Here is a 16,018-nt window from a genome sequence, read left to right as displayed (position 1 = left end):
TATGGAAAGACAGACAAATAATAATAATATTGTATGCCCGAAACGGGTAGCCGTTGTGACTATGTACTGTCAGCAGCAGCGGGCCAGGTGCTCACACTACTACTACTCAAAGTTTAAAAGCAGTATAACTGTGTATGCATACCACATTTTGATTTGATTTTCTTTTCTTTGACAGAACAAGATACCTACTAGTTTGGTTCAACCTACCTAGTTCCGAAATCTACCATCCTGTAACATCTCTTAGGTGTTTCGCTCGCACATACATAATAGGTCATCTGGTGGGAGACAGAGCTTTGCTCGGAAAACATATACAAACTCGAAAATGCGCGTTATACCAGAAAGACCTAGATCGATTTTTCGCCCCCCAAAACCCTCATATAGCAAATTTCATCGAAATCGTTGGAGCCGTTTCCGAGATCGAGAGAGAGATATATATATAAATAAATATACAAGAATTGCTCGTTTAAAGGCATTAGATTAGATAAGTGTATAGATCAAATTGATATCCTGTAAGAAAGATCAATTATCAATTTTCTAAATCATGCAGACGATTTATGGCGTAAAACCGGAGAAATATCCTATTATCCTATTATTATTATTTATTAATTTTCTAAATAGACAATCGACATTTCCTACAGCAATTCAAAATTCTTCCGAAAATTCTGGCTTTTACACGATGGAAAATGGAAACGGCTAAATCGACCACGTTTAAATGTACTTTCCTAATCTACACCCTTTTACCCTCCGCGCCTAAACCACGAAGGGAAAACATTTGGCTTAATGTCGGCGGGCGGTGCACAGTTAATCAATTTGTATGAGAATCCCTACGTGGCATTCGGACTTCCAAAATTTCAACTTAATTTCACATTACTTGCAGTTAATTCTACAGTTTTTACAGTTTAAACGGGACCCTTAACTTGGTATTTTTTTTGTAAACCAAGCAACAAATAAGTTTGCCATTTATTTACAAACAAGATATATACAGAGTATTACTAACTGAAATTAAAAACTAGCTTAAATCTAATATTTAAAATAGGCCCTTGAGGCATTGTACCAAGGATGCTGGCGACATTTCCTCGCTGTATCGCAATGCTGATACGTTTTGCGAGGTAGCCGCCAGCTCTTCGGTCCCCAGTTACGTCAACCAGACGCTTCGCGATTTCTGCGAACAACTTATGCGCGCTGGGACCCCATGGACCTAGAGTTTCAACTTCAAATGGTACAAAATGGTACTCCCTACCGAGGCTTTTATATTTGTTACGTTTTAAAATTTCGGCGCTTTCCGCCGCCCCGCCCGCTTTTACATTAGTCCGTTGGAGGTGGGACGGTGCCAGAGCGCCTACCGCGAACCACGTTCGACGTGTTGCCTCTCTGTCACACTTGTAAATTCGTACGTAAGTGTGACAGGGAGGTAACACGTCGAACGTGGTTCGCGGTAGGCCTTCAGTGTGTCTACGCAGGTAGTATGATAGTATCCCACACTAACATCCGTCCCAAGCTCCAAGGAACTAAGGACACCCCATCGGGCCTCTTGCCATCGTCTCTGAAAATGCCAGTCGGCTCAAGAAGAGCAGGCACATTGATGGTGGCAAGAGACCGACGGATTATGTCATTAAGCGACGCATGTCTCGAAAAACGGCCTGTACTTTTTTGACAAGATAATCCATGGTGTCCCAGTCGGTCCACGTCCGTGCCACAAGAGCATATGTGTGGCGTACACACCGAAACCCCAAGTCGCAAACCGGTCGCCAGTCTAAGGGAGGCCGGATCAATCAATCAATCAAACTTTTATTCATAAAATAGAAGTATTTTACATCCAAGAAAGTACCAGTATTGGGCGAAGGATGGGCATGTAGCCAGTAACCGGCTTCCCGGGTTCCGACCGCCAAAAGCCTCGCGCGATCTGGACCTGTACAGTTGTTTAGCAGAGTATTGTAAGGTAAATCACAGTAAACATTATCCCAACTCCTTTGTGAATTTGAGTTGTCTGGAAATTGTTTGCCTGGGCAAGCAATTTTAAAAGCATTTTTGGCGTCCTCAAAGCCCGCAATCTCACAGTTTGTGGGCAAAGCCCTTAAGATATTTCCTGTGAGACCAGACGTGCTATGAGTGGACGCCAAAAAGGCTGGGGAAGCCACACTGGAAATTTTGCGAATTCCTAAACCTCCAAACCGAATAGGGAGGGACGCTTGAGACCAGGAAGGCTCACTTAGCTGAATGTTTAGAATCGTCTCTAAACTAATTTTGATCAAATCATCTATAGGCGACAATCAATTTTGATGTTTCCAAAAAGGACAACAGCGGAGCACATATGTAAATTTAGGGACAAAAAGGCAGAATTTGAGAATCACAAGAGCATAATGAGGACTAATTTCGAGTAAGTGATTCGTGTGACTTTTGAATTTAGTTATAGCGTTAGAAATATAATCGGGAAAAGATTTTTCGAATATAGGAGAACCCAGGAGGCAAAGAGAATACTTGTCTACTGGTTTGATATTGGGAGTCAGATCGTCAAATTTGGTTTGTAAGTCGGTCAAAGTACAAGAAGATTTATATAATTTAAAACATAACGTCATTTATTTTAAAGAGGAAAGTGTCGTAACAAGAACTCTAAGCTATCTCTTCATTCGATCTTTAAAGAACACCCCCAGCAATGGTCTTTCGATGATGATTTATGTCAAGAGCGCCCCGTTATCACAAACATACGTCGATCCAGTAACGCTCCTAGCCTTATCACTGGCCAGGAATAGAATTAGACCTGCTATCTCTTCAGGCTCCGACAATATTTTGAACGCAGTACATCTAATCCACGCTTCTCTGTTTTTAATTATATTCGTCTTCGTAGGTCCAGGGTTCACAGCATTCACACTGACACCGTGAGGAGCTAGATCTAAAGCTACGCAGCGAGTAAAGTGATCTACGCCTGCTTTTGAAACTGAATATCCCAACAGGTCTTTACCTTCAATGGTTCGTAAAGAACAGATGCTCGAAGTATTAACGATGTTTCCTTTAGTCTTGATCAGGTAAGGAGCGGCGAGGTGCGTCAAATATACCATGGAGCACAGATTCGTGTTCATAATAACGTGGTCAAAATTGTCCATAAGGTTTTCATCGAATATGGTTGATTTTTTGCCAATACCTGCGTTATTCATCAGTATATCTAAGTGATTGAAGTTATCGAGGGTTTCTTTAAGGATATTTTTGATATCTTCGTCTTTAGTAACGTCTGCTGTGATGATGAGAGGTTTGTACCCGTGTTCGCGGTCATTTGCAACGTCTTGGAGATTGTCTTCGTTTATATCCAGCAGGACCACCTTGGCGCCTTCCCTGGCTAATGCTTTGGCTGTGGCAGCTCCAGTCACGATAGCCACTTTGCCGGTGAAACTCATTTAACGCTTGCTTTCCAAAAGATTCTGACTGCATTGAATAATTTTACGGTTTAGACTCACTTGTTTTACTTGTGTTGTTGTTGTTTGTTGTTGTTTATTATGACTGCGGTTTTTTCATCGCAACACGTGTTATATAATTATATGTCTTATCTTATTGCATAATTTTGATAAGAGCATGCAGTCGCTATCAGTAATTTCAAGGCTAAGACGACGTCACGTGATGTGAAGTCAATACTTTTTTATATGTCTTTTGCTGTTGATAAGATGTTACTTATTTATTTATTATTATTTATTATGTACCTACAGTAACGGAATTTGAAGGTTTGTCAAGTTTGAATTTTTAACAAAATAAGTGTGCCGCGAACAAAGTTTTGTGCGGAACACTAATTATCGATGAGTGCGATGAAAAACAGCATTACGCATTTTATTTAAAAGCACTTTTCATTTGTGCTTAATTAATGGTCACCAATTTCTGCTTATGCGTTTTTTTTTCTATCAAAGGTTGTTTAATCAGGTTTCGAATCAATGAAGTTACTAGAGAAAGGCTTCTAGATTGCTATTCATATTTTTAAGCAACCGTTATATTATGACCGTTATTTGGTTTTTTCAAATACTCGGCTGGGACTTTTAAATTTGGGACATAAATCGATAAACCAAACTTCTTTATAATAAAATAAGCTCTGCAAGCAAATACCCCGTTTCATTTGCAAGTTTTCAGCAAGCCAGTTAAGTTCGCCGTTCAGAAAGCTAATATTTGCACCGTTACCTGTATCGGACAGGTCAATTTAAAAAAACTGTCGGAAAAGAAATTAAGCTTTTACCGAACCTTTTCCAGAAATCGCCACAAAAACCTCCCTAAAGAAACGTTCTATGTTTTTATTCTGCTGCCTTGCCCTAGCGGGCGTCAGTGGCCTTTGCAAAGTCTTTTCTATTCTTGACCAGTCTTGTTAGCGTGGCCGCGTCTTTGATGTTTGTCCACTTTTTGATGTTATCGAGCCAGTTCATCGTCCTTCATTTCCCCGTTTTCTCAATACCTATATTCCTAATGCAGTAGCTAAACGCGGCCGTCGGGCTCGGCTAGTATTCGGAAGCTTTTTCTTAAGCACCAATAGGGGCGCTCCACATACTTTGTATCGCGGCCAATTTTAGAGGCACCTAAATTTACACCACCTTTTGTACTGATCTAATATTGCAAATCACTCTCTCATCAGCCTTCATACAATAACTACACCACTTCTACATTTAACCGTTTTGGCAAGAACCCTTTGTAACCAGTATCTTTGGAAGATTACATCAGTTTGCTTTAAATCGAAGCTTTTTATTTGAGTCGTCGAGATCCTGATCTGCACGGCCTCTACAATTATAAGGGTAGAATATAGACAGGGATCGAGCCACAAGAATGGAATCAATTAACTTTAGACTAATTACAGGTTATTACAACTCAGTTTTGAATGATTCACGGTTAGTTTCACTAGACTTATACCCATGAACAAGATGCATGTAACTGCGTCGAAATATCGGGAGCTTGAAAACGAAAAAAGGTAATCACGGTTCATATCCCGGTCGATATAAGTCTAGTAATTACAGGTCCTTACCCATGTACAATTCGACCAAAACTTCGTAAGCGTTGGATATTTGTGGCGCTTACGCGTTTAGGTCGCGAGATTCACGCACCGCGTCTATCTATGATTTGTTGTCAAAACGACAACATCTTATGGCGCAAAATACTGGTTCTCTAGTACCATACCTACTTATCTGTATTTAAAAATGAAACTGTACATAATACTTTATCCGTAGTGGACTCTAGGCACGGAACAGCGAAACCTAGTTAAACATGGATGGATATATATGGTAGCCCCGAGGTAAACAGAGCAATAACATCATAGAGGTCGCCACTAGTGATGCACCAATATTGCCTCTCTTAAAGTTGTTCACTACATATTTTTTTGGGAATTGTTATATTATAGGCAAACTTATATAACGGCAAACTTTGCAAGAGGCCTTCACCTGTACCCGTACCATGAGTCACCGACAGTGCCAACACTGACATATACGCCAACGTCTACGTAATTAACTTTCTATACATCTCGCTCACACTAATATGTAAGTACGAGCGAGATGCATAGAAAGTAAGTTACGTTCCCGCTAGCGTTTATGTCAGTGCCAAACTGGTGGTAGCCACACTGGACTGTTGCTTTGTGCTTTGGTAAATCTGCTCTGACTTTAGCCAATAGTTTTGGGCAATTTATTTCAATTTCGAAAACTTCGGTGACATTGGCATTGTTTTCATCTTAAGCAATAATGGCCATGTTTTCGTCTTAGGCAATATTCCCGGGTACGGGGCAACACTACGCCCCACCACTGACCCTAATTCCCGTTATTTACTGCCCTTCGCCTGTGCGATTGATTTCACGAGGCCTTTTTTCAATTAAGCTTGTTTTTAGTGTTTTGTAGCGAGAAAATTATTTAAGATACTCATAATACATACTCAAACTTTTCAATATGTATATGTACATATGTACATATATGTAAATATATATTCTACTGGGGCTTATTCTAAGTTTAAAATGTCATTTTCATGTATTAGTGCGCAAAAGACGCTATAAATGCATAACTTAAGAGTTAAGGTACTTCCCCAATGGGGTTGGCAACTGTCAAAGGTTTGCATAGATGGCGCCATTATAGCTTGCCCCTTTTTCTAAGAGATTTGGCTTAAAGGCCTGGCATCCAGGGAATTAAACAAACAAAAATTTTACACAATTCTAGGCGCCATCTGCTAAATACTTCGACCGGCCAACCCCATTGGGTTCTGCTCTAGATCTGGAATGACATCCGCTATGTACCCTACCACACAAAGCTAGAAGAAATTAAAGGTAACATTCCATTTCCGCCCGCAGCTACACTACTGCTCCGACACTACTGCAGCGGCCTGAACGCCTCGATGTTACCGTTAATTTCCATATTAAAATGTGATTTTAACGTACCTATATCCGGTAACGTCGCAACAATAGTGCATCTGCAGTCATAAAATTAAATGGATTGTCACCTTTACAGTGCTCATACCTACAGGATATTATTTATTTTCATTTAGGGGTTTGGACCCGGGTATGTCCTTAAACTACGTCCTAAAGAACGACTCGGGTCCAAACCCCTTCTTCTTCAACCTAGGCCTTTTCCCGGCCAAGCGCCAGGGTCCGCTTTCCTGCTCAGTCTTCTCCACATCCCCGGTCTTCGGCATCCTCAGGTGTGAGATTGTTCTCTTCCATGTCCGTTATCACGACGTCCAGCCAGCGCTTCTTAGGCCTACTGCGGCCGCGTGATCTAGGTCCTCGGACAGTGAGGTTGAGGCATCTATTTCCGACGTAGTCCACCGGTCTACGGCAATATTCCCGGTCTACGGTATATGGCCGTACCATCGGAGGCGACTTTCTTGCAGCTTATCCGCTACGTCACGGATTCCGAGGCTGCCACGTATGTGTTCGTTACGTATGCGATCTAGTCGCGTAACGCCACACATCCATCGCAACGTCGGGTCCAAACCCCTAAATAAAAAATAATAATATCCCATATGTCGCATATGATATGATATTGGACGCTGAGTGTAATATTTAATCCTGGCACCCATTAGGGGCGTTAAGGGCGTTAATATAAGGACCATAAAAGCCGTTCCTGGCTCTGGTTGCCAAAATTAAGAAATACGAGTGCTGGTTATATTCGCTTATGTCCGTTATGGACCTATTTTCATTCTGATGCCGATTTTTTTCCTCAGTATTATTTGGTGGATAAATAGAGTTGCCTGTTTAATATATGCTTGTAGCGTATATATAGGTACCTAGTTTGTTAATGTATTTTTATTTTTAATTTTTTAGCAGTGTTTTTTTTTTGTAAATGTAATATGGGTTTTTAAGACCTGAAATAAATGATTTTATTTATTTATTCTGTTCAATATAAGCGCAATTTCATTGCTGACGTGTCCTAAAAATACTTCCTCTGAGTTACTTACGAAATCGTTTTATAATTCTCTCTCTAGTTTTTCGTTTTCTGAGTCGGTCAGTTTGCATGTTGCTGACACTGTGAAAAGTGTCGCATCAGCCGTGTCGCCGCCCGCGATCCTCCCGCGCGCGCGCCCTCCCCCCGCCTCCTCCAAATCACGTCATCGTGTGTACGCGGATGTCGTCGCCGGTCCGAAAGTCGCATCGAACCGGGTTAGTGTACCTTTGAAGGTACCTGAAGAGCGAGCGGCTCCCAAAGAGAAGCTCCCTGGTGCCAGTGTGGATGAGGAGGAGTTCACTCTGGTGTCAAGAAAGAAGAAAGCGCGCTCAGCGCCTCGTAAGACTCGGTGCGGTACCGCCGAACTAGTTCATTCTGGCTTGCGGGTTGCTACACCGAGTAAGGCGCTGTATGTGTCGCGCCTGCATTACACCGCCACGGCTGCTGAAGTGGTGGAGTATGTACACCAGAAGACCGGCTATACGCTGAGGGTGTTCCAGCTTCGATCGCGCCACTACGTGCACTTCAACTCGTTTGTGGTGCGCGTGCCGCGACCGCTGCAGGGGACCATCGAGTGCGCCGACTTCTGGCCGAAGGGTGTCGTGTTTCGGAGGTTCCGGGGCAAACTGTCGAATCCGACACAAGACCAGACGATTCAACGGAGCCACGCCGTTTTGTCGCCTAAATAGTGTTTAGTTTTTTTTTAAGTTTATATAAAATGCATATATATGTTAGTCTGTAAGGTATTTGTAATATGGGCCTTGTTGTCTGATTTAAAATGTTAAATAATAATAATAATAATTAATATGAATTTGCATGTAAAATACCCAAGTAGGTAAGTGAGTTGTAAGTTACGGCAAAGAGAATAGAGTTATATAATCTTTGATTAAGTACCTACGGGAAGTTTCCGAAAAAGTTGGAAAAGCTATCGAGCCAGAAATTTCACAGGATACAAAGGAAACTTTAATTTTGGAAATGAACTACCGTAAAATGGGGTGAGTAGGTGCAAAACTGACATTCAAACTTCGATAACATTTTATTTTTACATATGCAAACTGAATGGTGTATATAATAAGTGTTCCGGAAGTTTGTATTTTCGTTTTTATTTTATTTTGGGTAGTTCCATTTCATAACTTTGACGATAAACAGGAAAACTCACCTCACCCCGTAGTCACTCGTATTTGGGGTGAGTTGGGTTTTCATACAAACGTGTGTAACAACCACGGCAGACTACCCACATCTTAAGTAATAATTTCTGATTGTTTTCATTTTAATAAATTTTGCGGGTACAGTAACATTGCCAGTATCAGGTATAAAACGGGGCCTTCCTACCCGGAGTGGTCAGTCGTCACCGTCGATTGAAACTGTAAACACCTAAACTGAATTTGAGTTTAGAATAAATTGTATTAATTGAAGTTGGAATAAAGTCAAGTACTAAATTATAAAGTTGTTTCTGTGTTTATCTTTGTGGAGGTTTCAGGTGATTTTGGAAGATTGTTGGATCGATTTTTTTTTATTATGAGTATTACTATAGCTCCAATTTAAATTGGAATGCATTGTTTTTGTGGCAGTAGCCTTAAAAAACCATCTCACCCCCCTTTCAAACCTTCTCTCCCCATTCATAACCCAACTGTCCCCGCGAAGCCTACTCACCCCATTTTACGGTATTTACTTATATGGCTGTATACAAAAATATGAGAAGAGTCATATATTTTTCCCAGTGGAAATTTACAACAACACATCAGTAGCTTCAAAACTTTCAAAAGCTGCTTCGTGCCAATCACTGATGTAGGAATCATCAAAAATGTATCAAAAGAATACATAATAAACTCGCATGCAAGACTGTAATGATCAAAAGGAACTAGGAGAATAGGACGCGAAAAACTCACAAAAGAACTCTAATCAACATCGTTTACCTATTATGCTAAAGTTTACTCTTATTTTTTGGCCCCTTTAACTAGTCTATATACCTAGTATAGTAGATTTTTCACACGCTCTGTTCGTTATGTTTTATTATTAGAGACACCGGTCTTAAAAATGAGGTTTTACTTTTCGTTTTTAATTAGAGTTCCGTACCCAAAGTGTATAAAACGCGTCCCTATTACTAAAACGGGACCCTATTATTACTAGGTACGACTCCACTTGACTGTCCGTCTGTCCGTCTGTCTGTCACAGTTGAAATTTTCACAGATGATGTATTTCTGTTGCCGCTATAACAAAAAAAAACTCATGAACCGTGATATCTAATAGACAGTTGAAATTTTATAGCTGGTCAACCAAATCTTGTCAGTAAAAAAGCGGCCAAGTGCGAGTCGGACTCGCCCATGAAGGGTTCCGTATTTAGGCGATTTATGACGTATAAAAAAAACCTACTTACTAGATCTCGTTCAAACCAATTTTCGGTGGAAGTTTACATGGTAATGTACATCATATATTTTTTTTAGTTTTATCATTCTCTTATTTTAGAAGTTACAGGGGGGGGGGGGACACATTTTACCATTTTGGAAGTGTCTCTCGCGCAAACTATTCAGTTTAGAAAAAAATGATATTAGAAACCTCAATATCATTTTTGAAGACCTATCCATAGATATCCCACACGTATGGGTTTGATGAAAAAAAAAATTTTGAGTTTCAGTTCGAAGTATGGGGAACCCCAAAAATTTATTGTTTTTTTTCTATTTTTGTGTGAAAATCTTAATGCGGTTTACAGAATACATCTACTTACCAAGTTTCAACAGTATAGTTCTTATAGTTTCGGAGAAAAGTGGCTGTGACATACGGACGGACAGACAGACGGACAGACGGACAGACGGACAGACGGACAGACGGACAGACGGACAGACGGACAGACAGACAGACAGACATGACGAATCTATAAGGGTTCCGTTTTTTGCCATTTGGCTACGGAACCCTAAAAAGGCGCGAAATTCAAATTTTCTATGGGACGATATCCCTTCGCGCCTACATTTTTCAAATTTGCCGCCTTTTTCTACTGTCATGATCTGGTTGACCGAGTATAATAATATTTCCCTTCGCCTTTTTAAAAATCTAAATATACATTAAACCTACCTATCTATCGACTTAGTCAAGGCTCGTTGGTACCTACATTATAATAGAATGTTAGAATAAAACTCAAACATCAATAAGCATAATTTCATAGAAAACGAACCTAGATATATACTCAGAATTTTATTATTTATTTTCTTAATGCTACAAAGTTCAAGAAATTTACTTTTCACCTCAGCAGCTCGAACAAGGGTACTTTGATTCTTAAAAACAGTGAGCAAAATGCGATTTTTCTCACTGAGTGAGACAAAATGACATTCAAGTGACCTTTATAGTCAAATGTCATTTCAACATGCGAGGTCTAATAAAAGTTCGAAATACTTGGGTTCTATTATCTCTGTCCCTTTCACACTGTTAGCAAAAAGAAACAGACAAAAAAAAGTTAAAACGACATTCAACGGTATATTCACGGTTTATAATAGACCCCCGAAAAACTTCAGACCGCATCGTTCCAAACCACGTACGAGTATGAATTCTTAATAATTAATTAATAAAAATAAAGTTTAAGATTTGATAAAAACTGATAAAATGCTATATTTTAGGTATTTTATTGTACAATTAAAATAATGAACTTAAAAAATATCACGATCATCACGCAAAATTAATTATTTTACTTTTAAGAATTTCTACCATAGTTGACAAATAGTACGTATCCGCAATTCGGACCGTAGATACAAAGAAAGATTACAAAGATTTTTTTTACAAAAAAAGTTGTCGATTGATGTGTCAGTTAATATTTGTTATTTCTATATTATTTTACTGGAATTTATTATTACGTTTTGTTTTTGTGTTCCATTGCGGTAATTAAACTTAATTGTTTGTATATCTTAAGTAAACATGAGTGATGAAGAAGGATTACATTTTTCAAGTTGTCTAATAGGTATGTTCTCACTGCTTAGGTGAAAAATGTTGTGTACTACACGAGATCAAAGTTATTTACATCTCGTGCGCTTTTGAGTCCCTTACTACGCTCAAGATTCTAAATTAAATTCACTCGCTACGCTCGTGAATCTATTATAGAATCTTTCGCTTGCACGTGACTCAAAATAAGCACTCGAAGAAATATCAAACTTTGATCACTTGTTGTACAAATAACTATAGAACCCATCAACAACTAATAGCAGACCATAAATGTTAATCCTTGATGTTTATAAGAGTCAAATTAGGAACTAATTATGCAAACCTGAAAGCTGCGAAGAACAAGATATTTACATAATTACATACATTTACATTTTTTTGCTTGAGTAAGTATTTATATTTACAAGTAGGTACAATCGCCATCAGATATATCGAAGCGACCGAGGCGCTCAAAAATATCTGAAATCTGAACACGCACTATAAAACCTTCACAATTAGAAGCGTGTTCTGTAGTGTTCAATAATGACATGAAATTAGGTACACATCGCATCGGTCTGTGGGCGTGCCTTATACACTGATAAATATACTGTATACCTTTGAATAAATGTCATATACTAAGAAAAATTGACCAAGGCCTCCAGTGCCCCAGGCTGGAATCGAACCAGCGTCCTCTGCTATCGCGGCAGGTGCCTGAGCCATTCGGCCACCGGGCCACAGCGGCATAGGTCGAATTTTTCCAAGTATATGCACTTCTTACTGAAGGCTTATATGGCGCCCCCTGGCCACCTCTAAAGAACAGTATGGTTCGACCTTTCTAACTGGATCATCTCAGAACTGGATCAATATTTTCTGAAAATAATTTAATTTGTTCTAATATACTGTATACCTACCTAATGAGCTTGGGTATATTATATAATATAAGTACAATACAATTAAATTGTATAAATTGTATGGAGATGACAGCTGTCGCCGCCAAGCTATTTGAGATATACCTACCTAAGCATAAAAAACATAACTCACACAACGCGCAAATGAGTAAAAACTCTCTTTACAAACTTAACGTTGCTGCACAAAAAGGCGTTACCGTCGCAACTTCAACCCAAACTGACTACAATTAATGTAGTTCCAACTTTCCCCACCGGCAAAAATAACTTTGCGACATAGACCTGTACTTTATAGTGTCTATCCCCACACATTACCTTCCAAAATGGCCTGAAGCCTCCCTTGTGAACGTAAATGCAAAGACGGGTAAATATTAAAATGTCAATCTCCATTTAAACTTGCGAAGTTATCAAGTTATTCGCCATTATCGTAGATGGCGCTACTCAGAAATTCAACTTTTAAAAATAATAGGGTATTATACTGTATTTAAAATTTTATAAATTATTTTACACCATGCATGAAATAAAGCACCAGATAATTATTAGAAAAACACAAATAGGAGTTATTTAAAAACACAAGTTCTATTTAATAAATCGGATAGAAATATAAAAAGCGGCCAAGTGCGAGTCGGACTCGCCCATGAAGGGTTCCGTATTTAGGCGATTTATGACGTATAAAAAAAAACTACTTACTAGATTTCGTTCAAACCAATTTTCGGTGGAAGTTTACATGGTAATGTACATCATATATTTTTTTTAGTTTTATCATTCTCTTATTTTAGAAGTTACAGGGGGGGGGACACACATTTTACCACTTTGGAAGTGTCTCTCGCGCAAACTATTCAGTTTAGAAAAAAATGATATTAGAAACCTCAATATCATTTTTGAAGACCTATCCATAGATACCCCACACGTATGGGTTTGATGAAAAAAAAAAGTTTTGAGTTTCAGTTCGAAGTATGGGGAACCCCAAAAATTTATTGTTTTTTTTCTATTTTTGTGTGAAAATCTTAATGCGGTTCACAGAATACATCTACTTACCAAGTTTCAACAGTATAGTTCTTATAGTTTCGGAGAAAAGTGGCTGTGACATACGGACGGACAGACAGACGGACAGACGGACAGACGGACAGACAGACAGACAGACATGACGAATCTATAAGGGTTCCGTTTTTTGCCATTTGGCTACGGAACCCTAAAAAGTAGGTGCAATGACGTCACGATGCAATGTTTCATATAAATTCCATATTAGCAAATTGACAGTTCTAAAAAAGTAACTGATTTTACTAGTAGGAAAATACCCTATTACTCTCGTGACCCGTGACTAACTAAACCATCTATGAAAGTAATTCAAAAGGTCAGGGTTATGGGGTTCCTGGGTCAGCCTATGGCGCCAACTACAAAAATGATAAGGAACATTGTATGAAGTCATAGAGAAAAAAATACATAGAGTGCTCACTCCATACATCAGTTTTAGTACCAAAAAGACTATTAGCATCTAGCATCGAGTAGCGGAACTATTAGTACTGCTACTTGACAATAGATGTAGCACCGACCGGAAAGTCTTATGCTGTTGAGATAAGACTTTCCGATCGGTGCTACATCTATTGTCAAGTAGCAGTAATGATAGATCCGCTACTCGATGCTAGATGTAGACACTGAAATTAATAGTCTGAACTGATGTATGGAGTGAGCACTCTTGTCTTACTATATTTCTCTATGATGAAGTACACAGTTTTTATTATTTATCAGTCTTTCATAAACGTGAAGAACCTGAAACTAACTGCTGGCAATTGTAGTTCCAGTTTTAATGGCGAACAGACGGACGCACATTATACTGAGCTTCGGTGATAAGCGGGAAGGGATGTAATTTTATGGGTTTGTGAACCTTTTCCATTGTTTAATGGGCCTGAGAATAGAGCTTAAGGACAAAATAAATATTGGTCGGTATTTCATTGTCTCCGCTCAAAGAAGTATTTTGTAGTTAAACGGCTAACCTCAGGTAACATTTGCGATTGTTTATTTAGGATCTAATTTTATAGAGGCTCTTTTACAAGATTAGACGTCACGAAATACAAATCTTGCCGCTTATTCAACAGGTTTATACAAACAAAATGATGTCTAATATTTTTTATTTTAGCGCCATCTGTTGGAAACTTACTGAAACAGATTGTGATGAGAAGACGGCTGCGCTGTTGGTGTTGTTGGGAGTTCATGTGAACATCCAGTTGTTAGTGAATATACATAGATGGTGCTGTAAACAAAAATTAATTATGTTTAATTAATTGTCATGGATTTCAATCCAATTTACATATATAACAATGCCAAAGTTTTCAGTTACATAAAAACTATGTTCTATAAATGTTTCAAGAATTAACTAGTTTTCACAATATATGGTATCGATTTTTTAACCGTAGCAAAACAGCTAGCAACTCTGATTTAGTCTATGGAAGTGCTGAAAAAAAAAAACAACTTTGACATGATGGTTTTATATTTGTGTCGGACAGAAATACGTCGGGAGCTACGCCGGTGAAGAATTTATTTCAATTATCATGAGCAAGCTCAGTGGTCTCGCTCCGCGCTGTCGCTAGTTGTAGACACATATTCTATCTTCATTATCCATGCGACGGAACGTTTCTCGCTAGTGCCGTGCTCCAAATAATGGTTTCCAATGAATCAGTGACGTCTCGATACGCAACCTTGGATAATATGGTTACAAGAAAAGGTGTATTTTGAAAATATATCTAGTGTTTTCGTGTTGAAAACTCGTTTGTGGTATAAGTTAACTGTGTTGTGGTTTTGTTAGCGTTGTGGTGTTGCTGAATCGGTGTTATGTCGGGTGGGAGGAGTTTGGAGAAGGAGCGTAAGTCTCCTCGGGAAAGCGGAGAGGACTCCGAAGATGAGAGTGAAATCTTGGAGGAGAGTCCTTGTGGGAGATGGCTGAAGCGTCGGGAAGAGGTAAGCGCCTTTGCTGTAACTTTTACTCTATTTTTTGGGTAACTTTGAGCTAAAAAATAGGAATTATTTAGTTAGTCAGCTGATCTGCAAGGTCGGCCCTGTATTTCGGTCGCAACGCGCAATTGATCGAGTTTTATCAACAATAAACAAAGAAGGATTATCTATTGATGATTTAGTTTATTTTGGCTGTCATAATATTTATCTTACATTTATTACTGAGAGATACCTATCTGTATCTTGCATGTATTAGTAAATGTTTTACAAAGTACTGAAAAGACTTTATGTTGAAAATATAATTACAGATTAGTAGAAGAAAGACAATATCTTATGTAAAAATCAAATTATGTTGATATCTTTTCTAAAACAATTACAATAAAATATTACCTCTCACACTAAATTTGGTATGGAGATCATTTGAGCCCCGGGAATGGACATAGGATAGTTTTTATCTATACTTTATCATCATCATCAACTAGGGTTGCCAACATTTTTTTGGTGGAATGTAGTTTTTTCCAGAATAAGGCATCAAAAATATAGTACATTGCAAAAAAATATAGTACTTTTAGATAAAATACTAAACATAAGTGTAATATAAGTTTAATCGGAAATATAGTATTTTAGCGTACTATATATTTGTCCAAAAATATATAGTACAGAGAGCCAAAATATAGTACAATACTATATTATATAGTACGGTTGGCAACCCTATCATCAACCCAGAAAGAAAAGGTAGACGAAGCTACCACCAAATAAATATCCCACCAAAAACTGATCAAAAAATTAAGAAGTAGAGTCGCCAGTTTTCTTCTTTTGAACTTGGCTTGACATTCTGTCGCATGTCTAGATTGGATAAAAGAACATAAAAACAGGTAAAAT

The 16,018-nt window shown here is 38.6% G+C and overlaps 3 protein-coding genes across 4 annotated transcripts in view; 1 reads left to right on the top strand and 2 right to left on the bottom strand.

Moving 5' to 3' along the window:
- The window catches only part of LOC134648615 (somatostatin receptor type 2), a 358,966-nt gene that overhangs the window by 316,248 nt on the left and 26,700 nt on the right, over window positions 1–16,018 (bottom strand). The window lies entirely within an intron of this gene.
- Window positions 2,673–3,389, bottom strand: LOC134649107 (3-oxoacyl-[acyl-carrier-protein] reductase-like). The gene has a single exon (XM_063503823.1). The coding sequence runs from the start codon at window positions 3,387–3,389 to the stop codon at window positions 2,673–2,675; it is 717 nt and encodes a 238-aa protein (XP_063359893.1).
- Window positions 14,632–16,018, top strand: part of LOC134648612 (nuclear receptor-binding protein homolog) — a 48,923-nt gene continuing 47,536 nt past the window's right edge. Inside the window, exon 1 of one of the 2 annotated variants that reach the window (XM_063503096.1) lies at window positions 14,632–15,142. In XM_063503096.1, the coding sequence (XP_063359166.1) occupies window positions 15,017–15,142 (126 nt within the window). In that variant the 5' untranslated portion in view covers window positions 14,632–15,016. The remainder of the gene's footprint in view (window positions 15,143–16,018) is intronic. The other variant, XM_063503097.1, reaches the window with a different exon arrangement.

Source organism: Cydia amplana, chromosome 6, assembly GCF_948474715.1.
Source record: "Cydia amplana chromosome 6, ilCydAmpl1.1, whole genome shotgun sequence".
Lineage (NCBI taxonomy): Eukaryota > Metazoa > Arthropoda > Insecta > Lepidoptera > Tortricidae > Cydia > Cydia amplana.
The sequence above is the reverse complement of the archived record's forward strand: the minus strand, read 5'-3'. Positions and strand labels throughout refer to the sequence as shown.